The 14,552-nt window shown below is 43.2% G+C and overlaps 1 protein-coding gene across 2 annotated transcripts in view; it reads right to left on the bottom strand.

Annotated features, from left to right (window-relative positions):
* The window catches only part of LOC110845896 (ribonucleoprotein PTB-binding 1), a 33,466-nt gene extending 21,268 nt beyond the window's left edge, over positions 1–12,198 (bottom strand). Inside the window, exon 1 of one of the 2 annotated variants that reach the window (XM_035846938.1) lies at positions 11,363–12,198. In XM_035846938.1, the coding sequence (XP_035702831.1) occupies positions 11,363–11,566 (204 nt within the window). In that variant the 5' untranslated portion in view covers positions 11,567–12,198. The remainder of the gene's footprint in view (positions 1–11,362) is intronic. The other variant, XM_022092449.2, reaches the window with a different exon arrangement.
* Between the last annotated feature and the right edge of the window lie 2,354 nt (positions 12,199–14,552).

Here is a 14,552-nt window from a genome sequence, read left to right as displayed (position 1 = left end):
AATGCTCCCACCGAGGAGGATGAGATGACGTGAAATCTGATCCCCAAACTATCCGATCTTCTTTTCTTTCTCCCAAAATACGAAAATTACACACGCTCCGAACATACATCGCAGGGCTGGAGGAGGACTTTTTCTTCTTCCCTCACGGAGGAGAGTGCATAAATAATTGGTCATCAGTAAGCCACGACCCACGATACAATTTATTTTCATCATATCGAACAAGCAACATTTACCTAAAACACGCAACTCTCCGAGTTAGTTTAGTTAACCTCCTCGCTCTTTCTGTTCTGTGACACGAGCGAGCTTTTGAGCAAATGCACGTACGTAACACGAAATAGATAGACCCAGCAACAAGTATGTAATCCGTAAATAATTCCACTCTGTCGGATCATCACATTTTAGTCGGCACGATATGATGATGATGACTCGTATTATGCATGTGCCTATTAAATATCTGGGATGATCAGAGATCGCGACTGCATTACAGCGATGATCCCCACGACTGAGGGGGCAATCATGTTACGAAATATAAATACTCGTGTCCTATCTTCTCGTCGTTTATTCTGGTTGGGAGAGGAAGTGGACAAAATTTATATCCATCTGCCTGCACACACAATAGTCAATCCATCCACGCACCAGATATTTATACATACCCGTCAGGAAAGCCATACCCATCCATCCCATGTCCAGAGGCAGTCAGTGAGTGAAAGTTATACAAGGCAGGCAGCATCGGAACGTGTGCGTGTAAGTAGAACCACGAGAGAGGGAGAGGAAGGGATAAAATATCGATATCAAATAGGACATGGACCACTACTCAATTGTGCCCCCTGTTTCCCTCCCCGTCTGTCGTGTCGAATTTTCCGCTCTATCCGCAAAGCAGAACTTCCGTTGACAGGGGAACGTCCATCCAACGTGGGTGAAGCCCTTTATTTACCGGACTCGGTGTTTTGTGTTATGCTATTATTGAGTGCTTTCTCTCTTTACTTGCCATTTTCATAAGCTGGAGCTCCTCTTCCACTGGAGAGAAAGCAATCAAGACGAGTCCCACTCTGGCTATAAATCAGCATATCGACTGGGCGAGATGTGTGATCAAGTAATTGAAGTGGGGGCATAAAGAGGAAGGAAGGAGTCGTAATCCGGCATGTTTTCTTTCTCCGAAAGCAGCCTTATGGCCGGCAGATATACGTGGCTCGAGTGGATCTCTAAACGTCTCCTTCATACGTATAACTTGCTCCACCGTATGCACTTTTTAAATGGTGTGAGCCGCTTATTGGGATCGTTTTGTCCGTCCGTACATATGTCTGTCTGTGGGCAGGATATCTTCAGAACGACGCAACTTAATCAAACCCCGTTTTCGTCATTGTGCTTCTGATTTTTAATTTTCGATAATGGGGTCAATTAAATTCAAGCTTAATTTTCATATTGGTGTCATATTGTAAAGAAAATTGCATAGCGTAATCAACGCCGTCAATATTTTTGACCACCGACCTACCCATGACTGTGAGGATGAGGTGAAAAGTCATAAATCACATAGTTTTCATATAGTGTTATAGTCTCATTTTAAATTTTCCTGTATGACGCCACTTTTTTACGTTTGTTTGAGCCAGTTTATTAAGTATTGGGAGGGTGAAAGTTATCGAGAGAACGCGTATATGTGAGCTCGTAAACATCCGCTTCTTCCTCCTCTATGCTTTCTTCTCCCTGCTTTCATTACCTGGCTGGTCGTAGTAATGGTGGCAGTAAGTATTTACAGCGAGTAAAAAGGGGATCGAACCCTTGTGTGTGTGCGGAACTTGAGGGGAAAAAGAGGGTCCAAGTACTTTTACTTCTTCTTCGTTGATTGGACGATCGGTTTTGGTTTTGGGTGCCCCTTTCACTCCTCTCTTCTCGAAAAGAGAGGAGAAAGCAGCAGCAGCAGTGAAATAACTCATGCAACTACATACTTACTTACTTGCTAATAATGGTGAAATGAAAACATTCCGCTCTGCATTCTCGTCTCGGATGGATTTCCCCAATTACACACCACTCAACTCGACCACTCTTCCCGCACTAATGAGCTTTCCAAAGTTGTTGCTCAGGACGCCCATCCCATAATCAAACCAAACCAGAGAAAATGTGGAGAAGAAGAAGCTTTCGTTTCACCACTTGCGAGAGGAGAAGACGGATATTCTGCATGATATCCTATCCATCTCAAAGATGCGCTCTTATAAGGCTTGGCTCCCTATTTTCTCGTGGAAGAACAAGTCCAGTCCAGAAAAAGAGGAGAAGAGAAAGCCGAGAAATAAGGACGATGACGACGACGAAGAAGAAGCAACACGTGGTACCATCCCGAGAATACGGAGGAGACGATTCTGCAGCATATGCCACCCTCCCCGAGCTGCAGCCTTCCTTTAATTGGAACACTGCTGGTGCGATGGAGAAAACAACCTTATCAATATTTAAGCTAAGAATTGCGACACTGAGCAACAACAACACGACAAGAGATACACTTCTTCTTCTTCCTGTACCCCAACTTTGTTTGGATTTGGTTGTATTTTTTTATCGTAATGGGCGGAATACGAGTGGGCATGGACACGGCTACAAGGCCGCGTACATCACCGGCGACAAGAGCAATACTCTCCAAAGTAACATTATTTACAGCTAATGTGACAAGAAGAGGGCGAAAGTGGTAATTTATTAACTCGACATTCGTTCCACGGGAAGAAGTCAGTGCTTCTTTTTTATGTCGGATTTTATAGTCTTTTCCACCACTTGCTTCAACTATCTGGCTGGCTTTCCTTCCTCCTTCTCGCGTCTTTCTTCAGCTCCAATTTGTTCCCGGCTTTGTTTCTCGGGATGACTTTATCAATCCAATTTGGAGCTTTTCCTTTCTCCGTTATGTATTATTTTATTTTATTTCATTTTTCACCTACCACCACCACCACCACCGCCACGGGGAGAAAGCTACACCTGGCTCCAGGCGCGGCGGAAGTCTTCGCAATGTCCCCACGGTTGTTCAATGTCCACATGTTATATAAACCCCACCCTCCCCCATCCTACACGCTAATGTCCCCACGGCTTCCGCGGTGAGTGCCTATCCACCCACCCACCACCTGCTATATCCCCGCCGAGATGGATTCCGGCTCCAATTTCTTTGACAAGATTCTACTCTCTGGGGGTCACTCCACACACGGCTCAAATTGTTACAACGATAATAACACCGTGTTGTTGTTGTGCTCTTTATACGCGAGATATCAAATTATCGCGTTATACTACACACACCCACCAAATTCACTCCTGGATAGATATCCACTGGTGAAAAAGAAATATAAAAAAAGTGGCAAGCGGAGTGGAAACATCTCCTCTTTTATTTACCGACCATCATTGACATCAACACGCGGTGTTCATAAATTGTCGGGCTACATTTTTCCGGCCGAGTCACTGCATGAAGGCGAGTGGTTGGTGAGATTTTAAAGTTGCAACAACAGCTTCTTTCTCTCTCTCGGCAGGAAAGTGGGAATGGGATGAAATTCACACTTGCAATAAGAGCCAGGAAAATACGACCTGCTTTCCCTCATGCATGTATCGGAGGAAAAAGTGACGCTGGTGGTTGGTGTCTATATGTACGGAATACGAACCGTGATTGGAATTCTAATCGGTCAATCACATTATTCCGAATGTGCGCGCCACCACTCCCCCACTCGTCGAATTCCAGCCACAGGCTCATTTTAATGACATGAACGTTCCTCATAGATAATCCCGTTCGGTGTGTATTCTTCTTTAAGAAAAGTACAAAAGGTGTCGAAAATTCGGAATGACTTCATCTCTCTCTTTCTTTCTCTCTCTCTCTTCACTAATAAATGGCTGAGTGGAGTGGATTGGATTGTGTGGTTGGCGTTGGGAGCTGTCGTTATATTAAAATGCCCAAGGCCCTCCACGAACGACTGTAATAAGAAGACGAAGAAGAACCAGCCATGTCTTCATCTCCTTGAGGACGCAGCCAGCCAAGCGCGAAAAGGAGAAAACTTTGCAAATTGCCATAGTTGAAAGTCACGTGGAAGGAAATACATAAATGCGAGTGTCGCCAAGTAGTTATGTACCAGGAAATAATAATCAACACGCTTTTCTCCCCAGTAACTAAATCCTCCACCATGCAAAACACCTCTCTCAAAGTTAATCTGTCCCGTCAAGCGGGAAAATGTCAAGGGGAGGAGGAGGACGTGTACCTACAAATACTTCAGCCGACGTGGCTTTCTCTCCTCCCGTAACAAGCAGAGTCACCCCGAGTAATTAAAGCGGATGAAAAAAAAATCCTTTAATTAGACCAAGTTTTCCTTCCCCAGTTTGCGTCTCCCCATTATCATCGTCGTCCTCGTCGCCATTTGTTCCATCGCCTCGTTAAATAGTTGCCAAAGTTTTGCCCTGATTAGAGTAAACCTGGACATATAATTTTGAGATAGAAGCAAAACTTTTTTTCCTCTGTGTGTACGTACATTTGGAAATTTATCATTATTTTAAAAAGGAGGATGGATTCGAAACTGAACCAATTAAGCGGGAGGTGAGAATGTCAGGATGAAGTGGAGTATGTACCGTTGGTTTTTTATTTTTTTTGCCAGACCTACATCCATTTCCTTGTCTTCTCATTATTATTTCACTCTGTGTAGTCTCCTTCTTTTCTTGCCATCATCAAGTGAACATCGTGGGAATGGCGGAGTTTTACTCGTCGGCACAAAAGGTGATGCATAATCATCGACTCAACGCAGTGACGGAATCTCACTTTAGAGCTCCGACTTTGTAAAGTAATTGAAATTCCGTGAGGTAGGGATCACCATTATGGTATCGGAAATCCTACCCGATTTTGAGCCCCTCTTATGTAATGGTATCCCCCTCTCCTCATTATTATTCTCCTCGTCTCACGTTACTCTGTGATTAAATATGGCTCGTTTTACGCGAAATGACATAGTTTACTTTTTGTCCTCGTTATCATTATTAATTCGCTGTGCCAAGTTTTATACCCAGGCCGGACGGATATGTCCATCCATATCCATTTTACATTATGCGCTGTCCTTATCGCCATTATTATTAATTAGGTAATTCATTTTAGTTGAGGGAGAGATTATATATCCGAGTAAAAATTTGAACGGGTTTCCTGCAGAAATTTGGCCCGATTTTCTGCAGGAAAACTTTATGCGGAATTATGAACATACCGAAATAAAACCCATCGAAATTTTAGACAGGATTGTGTAAAAAAATATGTAAAAAATATGTAAAAAATATACAGAATTCAACATGCATCGTTCTTTTCTCGATTCCTGTAGAACTCAGCACCCTAATTTCTACTCGGTATTTATCCCGACCAAAAAAGACATCACTTGTGATCTGAACAGTGTTTAGCAGTGATCATAAACAAGGAAATAATAGTCGCAAGTAAGGAAAGGTTAACTGGGTTAAAGCCATTGTTAACCTAGCCCATTCCGAGAATATTATTTGGCTACACGTCGTCCCGAGTCAATGGGTGTGATAACATTAATGTGACAATCGCATCAGTCTCTCTCTCTGGGGTGACACACCACTTATTTTCTATCCTCACACAATCACTCAGGAAGCCGACCACGGGGGAACGACCCCTATAATTTTAATTATTAATTAACCATTCGTCATTCATGGTTAATTATTATGCAACAACAATCACAATGTTTGACCTCGTCAGTCATTCAGTCCGGATAAAAAATGGTGTATGTACAACAATCAATACATGATTCAATTCAAATTCTGGCCGAGAACTTGGTCACGAAAGTGGAGCAGGTAGTAAGTAAATAGATACCAAACTTCCTCCCTTTTCTCAATCAGAATTAAGTAAGCAGGGTCAATTACAAGTGATAAAATATGCTTGGACCTGCATAGAAATAATGTATCGGAATCCGACCGGTCAGCGATTAGAATTGGACTCATGTTTCATTCAGAAGCAGATTCGTCTCAAATTCCTCACGATGGCACATTTCATGCTCGTCTCTCCCCACAGACTGCCGAGAGACGACACAAAGTTACACATTATGTAAGTGGATGCATACGAACCGCATAAAAAACTGTGCTGGTAAAAATATCGCGTGATTTCATGGAATTTCTTCTTCTCAAAGCTCACTACTTATTATCGGATTGATTCCCGTTTTTTCCCTCAGTTTCAGTAATTAAATGCCGGATGATTCGTGCGTCATGTGTGCATTTGAAATTTGAACAGCGTGTTGTTCACTTAATGAGTGTGAAGAAGAATGCATAATATTATAGTTAGTGTCATCCATATGCATCTGACTAACTAACTAACTAACTATGTAAGTAAGTGGTGAGTACCTATGAAAAACGGGCTGAATGGGAGAAGAATACGAGTCCCGGTATAATAATAATAAGAGTACAATGCTCTCCTCCTCCTCCTCAGATACGTATCTATCTTCTCGACGTAGCAGCAATAATAATAAATGCATGCAATCCAATCCACACTGACTGAGCGAATCCTCCCGTCTCCTACTTTTTGCCAAGACTTCTTCTTCCATTTTAAAAAGCAGACCAACAACAAGCGAACGAAGGCTCAGAATCACCTGCTTTTTCTTATTTAACAACATTCGAGATTTCATGCCGTGATGAGGATGATGATTATTGTGGTGGTGGTGGTGGTGGTGGTGCCCGATGAGGAGTTGGTTCTTTTGAAACATTCGCATGGACGATGTCTAGCATAGCACTTTATATATTTCTTGGTCTTCTTGCAGCTCACCTTGAAGAGCGCAGTGACCCCGCGGAGGAAGGAATCACGATATTATTCAGTCGTCACAATATCATCGTCGTCGTCGACGTCGTCGTCGTCACTGTGTGGACGATCCATGAAATGATCAAATGCAACAAGTGGATGAGGCCACATTGTTCGAATCCTGGTTGCATTCTTGATCCTTTTTCTGATGCAGTATTGTTGTGTGAATTTTTAAGAGTGGCTCGCAGCGCTGAGATGAGATGACGGGATGCAGGCAGCATTGCATGGATTTTTCATACATACAATAAGTTCTGCTGCCGTGTTGGCAATGCGATGACGACGACCAAGACGACGACGACTGTTTTATCATACAAAATACTCCTTCTTCTTCTTCTGAACAATTCTTCAAGGAGTGTTCAACTCTCGGTGCCTCTGCCCTCGGGCTACTCAACCAGTTTCATCCAAGCACATTACCATCAAAATCGCTCAGATCGGGAGAGATTATTCACCCACCGAGTATGTATGTAGAAATGTATATGCTACTAAATACTACTACGCCATGATACGAACCACTGTCAATCTTCAACGTATGGACTGCTGCTTTTTTGTGGATGTATATTTAATAATAATCCGCCATGTAATTCATTCTGCCCTTATCAAGCGAGTTGCTGATTTGGTTTGAAAAAAGCAAACCAGGTGCGGAGGACTGGAGTATGTGCTGGACTGGGTGGACGAGAGATAGAGGAGGCAAAATAATTAGCATGAACCGTTTTGTTGCTGGAAAAAAATAACGTGAGTTTTGACTCGACAAGAAGATTGGATTGGACTTTTTAAACTTGTTGTGAGATTCCTTTTTCCAATTCAGAGATTCAGACAGGTTTTTATAACTGGTGAGAGAGAGAGAGGAGGATGAAATAAGGTGCAATGAACTAAAGGTAGGCATGCACATAAGCTAAATACCAGCAGAATTGGAATGTATTTATGTATTGTGGATGGATGGATGGATGGATGAAAGATTTCTTCTTCTTAAGGTGGGTTTACTTATGTAACTCGTTGTTAACTTGCGCCAATGTTATGATTTAACTATGGCGCAAGTTAGCAAAAAGTAAAGTATGCAGTCACCTTTATAGAGATTGAGGATACGCCGAGAGAGGAGCAACTGGTGGATGAATGGATGGACATACTTTTTCGTAGTGTCCAACGGGAAACAAATTTTTTGTCCGCAACGGTTAGATCGTGTCATGTGATTCACTCGAAAGGGTGAAAGAGACGACATTCCTCCGTATCTTGAACATTTTTACTACGACTCTTTTCCCATTCCGGAAGGAAACTCATCTCGGAAGGAGGACGACGACCAGGAGCAAAATCAGAGGCTAAACTTGTCTTTGAAAATGTAACAATATTGACACGAGCGAGATGTTATATTTATTCAAATTACTAAACACGCGTCCAAAGTACACACCCAGTAGAGACACACATTGCAAGGTAAATACATGGCTCGACCATACATAGTTCATAAAATACGTTGTAAATGCTTTCCTCCTAAATATGGACGTGGCGAAATAATATGCAGGAACGCGCTGCTGGTGGTGCTATTATTATTAAATAAACTCTCCCCCCGACCGGATGGATGGATGGATGGATGAAGGGCCACGTATCATGATCTTCATCATCATCGTCCTGTTTCTGGAGGGCTGTTTACTTTGCATTTTACTACTCAAACCTCCGACTACTTTGGCAGCTCATCACTAACTAAACCAAGCCAAACTCACTCACCAGCTAGCACAGAGCACCATTTAAACTTTGTCAACACGACGACGACGACGACGAGGAAACCAGAAACCAACCCCTCACAACCAACTACTTTCTCTCCAGACTTAATGCTCCTAATTGATGCAGTGACACTCCTCTGGAGGGAAACGATACATAATTAACTACGACAAGCCACCAGAAGAGGAGACCAGACCTTATCAGTTAGTTACTCCAACCAACCTTCACCTGGTACTCACTCGGCTACTGTTTGAGTTTCTGATAATAACTCCATCCGGGTGAAAGTTGGTCTCGCTCGGCGAGGAAATAACCGTGGCGACAGTTTTCCCCTCTAATTAGATGAAACACCGTATATTTATACATACCTTTACTTCCACACACACACAAACACACCAACTTTGTTCAGTTACTACTACAGAGATTGATGACGTTTTAATGTCACCCTGACTGGATTGGAGATTTGGACCTGGACAAGGGGAAAATAATGAATCGGTGTTAGCGGAAAGTAATTGTGATGGCGATCCAAAACAAGGGAACCATTATTGCCACCCGGCCTGAGGATGGGAGTAGTCCTTGTCCCCGAGTCGTCTTAATTAACAGGACAATGAGAGACTTTGAGAAAAAATGGTTTCCTCGTCAGTATGGATTTGTCCTTTCTCCTCCTCATATTATTATAGAACGATAAAGTTGGAGCAGTGAAACTGATCCTCATTCCGGTTGACATTTCCATTATTATTTGAGCCTCTGTCCTGTTCTTGTCCTGAGTGGAGGAGTAGAAAATAATGGAGGCTCGAGGAGAAGGAGACCAATCGGATGTAGATACTTTCACTGCTACATATTCATTCACGACCACCACGGCCTCCTAGTTTCGCATTGTGCTTTGTATAGGAAAGGAGAAACGGTGTTTCGTTTCTTACGGGTTTGCTAAATACATTTCTTGCACTGGAAAGCAAGAAACGCAAGAAATGCGGGGTGCAAGAAACTGCAAGAAAGCTCAAGAAATATGGCCCATCCAGCCGCGCTCCGTATTTATAGCGGCGGGCACAGTTTATTGCGCCTTGTATTTCTTGCAGGTCAAAATAGCTAGTGCAAAATGCAAGGTCCAAGAAACTGCAAGAACGTGCAAAAAATTTGCGCCATCCAGCCGCGCACCGTATGATTTACAGCGGCGGGGCGCAGTTTCTTGTGCCTTGCAGGTCAGAATATTTACCTGCGAGAAACCACTTTCTAACCATTATTCCTTGCAAGCGGTTACCTGCACCCGGAACACTGCCGAGAAAGGAATAAGTATCTGCTACAATTTCGATTTAACTAAGGAGTTTCCTTCTCAAGTTGGTTCAGCTCGTCCGACTTGATTTAATAACAACATGTTCCTTTTCTCCTTGTCTTCTTCTTGCCTACCTCTGACATTTGAATGCAATGGTGTGTACCGAGTTTCCTTTTCCATCCGAGCTATATTTACCCATCTTTTGTTAAGTAACGAACATAGTTGAGCACTTGGATGCAATCTCGCTCAAAATTTTACAAACTTGATCTCTCAATCCGGACTTTTTATAGATATGCATGCACAATATGTAAATCATATCATTTTATTCAATAAAATGCGCACATACATGATACAAAGTAAATAAAACCGTGCTTCTTGTGAATTTTTTTTACTCCGTAACGAGACGAAAAGTGGGTCTGGAAAGGGAAATAATGTGTAATAGATTGATATACAGAATCGAATTGAATATTAACTTTGCCTTCAAAAGGATTCGATTGACTCTTTAACTTTGGGAGGGTAGCTGATTGAAGAAATGTCGCCAAAAGAGAAAATGTCACAACAGAATTCGGAGTAAAATGGAATCAGATCTCGTCATTCTCGGAAATAATGTAGGCACACACTTTCACTTGGATGTTATTATTATTATTTGAATGACTGACTGACTGGCTGGCTGAGTGAGTGAGTGACTGAGTGAAAGATGCTTTCTCTCTCTCTCGATTTTTTAAGAAAAAACGAGGAGCAAAAGTTATTATTGATATTGATTTCTGTCTGAAAAATCAAAGAGGTACTGGATTTTTTGAAGTTTGGTTAGACGGATGAGGAGAAAAGAATGAGAGCGAGCGAGATATGCTGGATAGATGGATAATTGAGGTTGAAAGGGTGCATGTGGCGTGTACAGTTAGTTGGTTGGTGTGGCGTGAAGGGAAAAATTTCACCGTATTGTTGACAACGAGATCACCCAAATTTACCCATATTTATTTATTCGTGGGTAAGGTGTAAATTTTTCATTTCTGAGGAACATTCCGACCAAAATGTGTCACTTTCTACACAATCTCTCTCCAGCCGAGGGAGTGGGTGGAATGGAAATGTGGGGGGAGTGGAGATATCGGGGTGACATTGTTTGCCACGAAGACGGTACATATAAATTCATGTCATCATTTCCAAAGTTTTTGAGATGCCGAGATTTGTCTGAATGACATCCAGCGTTGCACATCTTCTTGTCAAGTATCACGACGAGAGAGACAAGATTGGCAAACAACATTGAAAAGTACTTCACCTTCTCTCTCAACCACTCAATCTGAGAAATGTGAGTCCCTCGAACGTACATATGTACATGTGTGCATATGTCAAAATATGGGTGGAGTATGTAGTAGGAGTAGTAGTTGGCTGGGGTGGGAGACGACTAGTATGTAAAGTGGAGTGGAAATCTCTCTGACTTTCGAGTCTCAAAATCTCAAAAGCCCCAGAAAACCGTTCTACAAGAAACCACCTCTCCTACTCCTGCTCATCCTACCGATCGTAATGCGGGGAGAGTGACACGACAACGACGATAAGACAAATTGGGGGCGGGGGTGTAACCCACTTATCAAGATATTTTTTTTACTTACCTCTTCAGTAACCTCCCTGGGCAAATGTTTAATTTGGAGGATCCTCCCCCTATGAAATTTCCTCTTAATTTCCTCCAACCTCTTCTCCGCAGGGTCACTGCTACTCGAGGTGGAGGCCGTGGTGGAATTGTGCACTTCGTCCACCCAAGATGCACCCGTTGAGGCCGTCGCCACAACGCCCGATGACCACAAATTGTCCCCCATCAACTCCCCGCCAGAGTCATACACACCCCCGAAACCGCGGGGGTGGAGGAAAACGCGTCCGCAGGTCCGGCCGCCATCGTGGATTTTTTTATTACTTTCTCACTTTTTCACACTTTAATTATACTGAGATTGCTTTAATTATTAATCGTAGGTGGCCAGCACCCCGGTCTGGGTACTACATGGTAGCGGTACGAAAAGTTTGGGTGGGTGGGACATGCCACTCGGTATTTTTTGCAAATTTTTTTTTGCACACACTTATCGCCCTTCGCAGTGACGACGGTGACGACGCGGATGACACCGAGGTTGCAGGTTGGGGTGGAGAAAGAAATGCCGAGTCTTTACTCCGGGGCTGCTGCGAGACGACTGACGAGCAGTGCTGACTTGGTAGTTAGTGGTCTCACAGTGGTCTCACATTCTCCACACTCGCCCGAGTTGTTGCCAAGTAGGAGCTCTTCCTCGCAAAATCTCTGTTTGTAAACTTATCCAACCTTTCTGATAACCCTCTTTTTCCTCGCTCCGACCTTATCCAGATGACCAGATGAGGGTGGGAATCGCGTCCCCTGTGCAGCGTTCTTCACCACCACCAATCGCCACCATGATCATCATCCATGTAATAATAAGTAAGTGCATACATACATACACGTCTTTGAGGGCATCTACCCTGGCCAACGCACCCGCTACTAATTGCACCACCACACAGACCGAGCGTATTTCTTGCCAGGCTGAGATTTTTATTTTGCCAGACTCATAACCACCACCGACTGACAGAGAACTTTGTATGTACGTGTTACGTGATGGCAACACTACTGCATTGTTGCGGAGATTGGATGGGATGTGCATGGACCGGCAGGTGTGTGGGGGTGCAGCTCTCAGTCCTGACTTCTTGGCCTGCCAAGTGCTTACGCGGAGAGGACGAGCTCTCTGCAGCAGCAGCAGCAGCAAAGAAATCACCTACCTGTGGCTGAGATGCTGCTGCGATTCATGATTTGATGAGGCAGTTATTTAGCAATGTTATTTCATTTGATATTGTACTTTTTTCTACATACTTTTCAGCCTTACATAAATTCATATGCGGGCTATTCCCCTCGCTCGCATCGCAGAACCGGTGGTGTCATTGTCTCCTCTTCGCCGTACAGTGATGATTCCTTGAAGACGTGGAAAAGCTGGGGCCACAATTGCAAGACGAAGACACACACGGTACAAAACCTGAAGCTACACTGGTGCCATGGATGTCTTGAGGTTTTTCCTTCTTTTTCAAGAAAATGCTTATGAGGACGAAGACGACAACGGCGAAAAACAAAGTGGACGGATCCTTACTCCTGCTGCGGGATGAATTACGACGAGAAAAACTAGGGTTTCGTTTCTTGCGGGTTTACTACATTTCTTGCACTGCGAAGCGAGAAATGCAGGAAATGCGAGGTGCAAGAAACTGAAAGAAAGTGCAAGAAATATTCGCAATCCAGTAGCGTAATTTCTTGCGCCTTGCATTTCTTGCAGGTCAAAATATCTGAAAAAAACACTTTCTTGCAAGTGGTCACTTCCACCCGAAACACTGAGAAAACCATTCACCTTCTAACAAGAACAATAAGTTTGCGGCATGATTTTCTTCCCTTTTAATAAATACTTCTGCCTGTGAGAATCTAAACCGTGGCGGCGAAATATGCAAATTCTTATGTACACAGCCAAGTAATTCCAATCCTAATAATAATTTATTTCCGCTCCTGCAACCTAACGTAATTGTCATTTAATCCGTACTTTGCCATTATTAATGGACACACTTATTACTACAAGCCCACATACATTTGCCCATTCGGGAAACATGCACGACTAATAAAACAGTGTGTTGGAATGGATGCAAATACTAAATATGTATGTACGCACTCATAAATAAATAAAGTTTGACCACTCCGTATGCACTCGCTCCTTGAGGGAATGACGGGAATCAATTAGCAATTCTGCTTACCGTGTGCCGTATGGGGCCACATTTCACATTTTGTAACCCGGTGTGTGTCGGTAATGTGATGTGGGAGAGATAAGCATCTGGAAAATTGGGCATTATTTTGGAGCCTATAATGCAATATTAGTTATTATTTGTCGGGAGGGAGGGAGGCAGCCGAGTCAAGTCCATCGTAAACTAATCACGCCGTGACGACCGAGGCGCAATTAGTGGGAAAACAACTCTCTCTCCGCCTCTGCCTCTGTCCTATTTACCGCTGGACACTTAATCTAATCGGTGCGAGGGGAGAAAGCAAAACACTTTCCAGACCCGATATTACACGTATTGTTGCAACGTACATACCTCTCACTGGGTTCTGACCATGACGTGCCGTAACTAAGTTTGGAGGTCTCTCGGCGTATGCTAACAGATTTTTTTAGCAAACTAGTGTCAATCGATTACAAATTTAGTTAATGTGAAATTTTCAAAAGGTACTTCCTCCTAAGGCACAGGTTTGGCGCAGATATTTGTATCGAAAGAGGAGAAAATGCGTAGTAAACTTGGAACATTTGTCAGCTTTAGCTTTAGCTTTGAGCAATGTTTTCTCCTCTTCGGATGCAAATATCTTTGCCAAACTTGACCATTGGGAGATCGTGTCTTTTGAAAATTTCATACTAATTAAATTTGCGACTAATTTGCTCAAAAACGGAGAGCATACACTGGGCGACCTCCATCGTAACTTTATTTGGAGTCACCACTCACGGAAAGACTTACGGAGTCAGTCTGTTACGGAATCTACAAACGAAAGTTGGGTTCCTGGTTAATGTGGTGTTTGTGTTGGTGGACTTGTGCGATATTCACGTGGCGGAAAACCTGTGACTTTCTCTCCTGCTTAGTTGAAGTGACTGCACATTCAGCACTTGTTGGAGGTAGAGGACGATTTGTGTGTAATGGGACTGGACAGCTTTTCGGTTTTCTTCTCTCCATCTCCTACGCCATGTTCGCGATGTGGGGACAAGATTGCGTTTGTCTCCTTTTAATCTGATATTT

The sequence above is a fragment of the Folsomia candida genome, unplaced genomic scaffold (assembly GCF_002217175.1).
Source record: "Folsomia candida strain VU population unplaced genomic scaffold, ASM221717v1 Fcan01_Sc001, whole genome shotgun sequence".
In the NCBI taxonomy this organism is placed as follows: domain Eukaryota; kingdom Metazoa; phylum Arthropoda; class Collembola; order Entomobryomorpha; family Isotomidae; genus Folsomia; species Folsomia candida.
The sequence above is the reverse complement of the archived record's forward strand: the minus strand, read 5'-3'. Positions and strand labels throughout refer to the sequence as shown.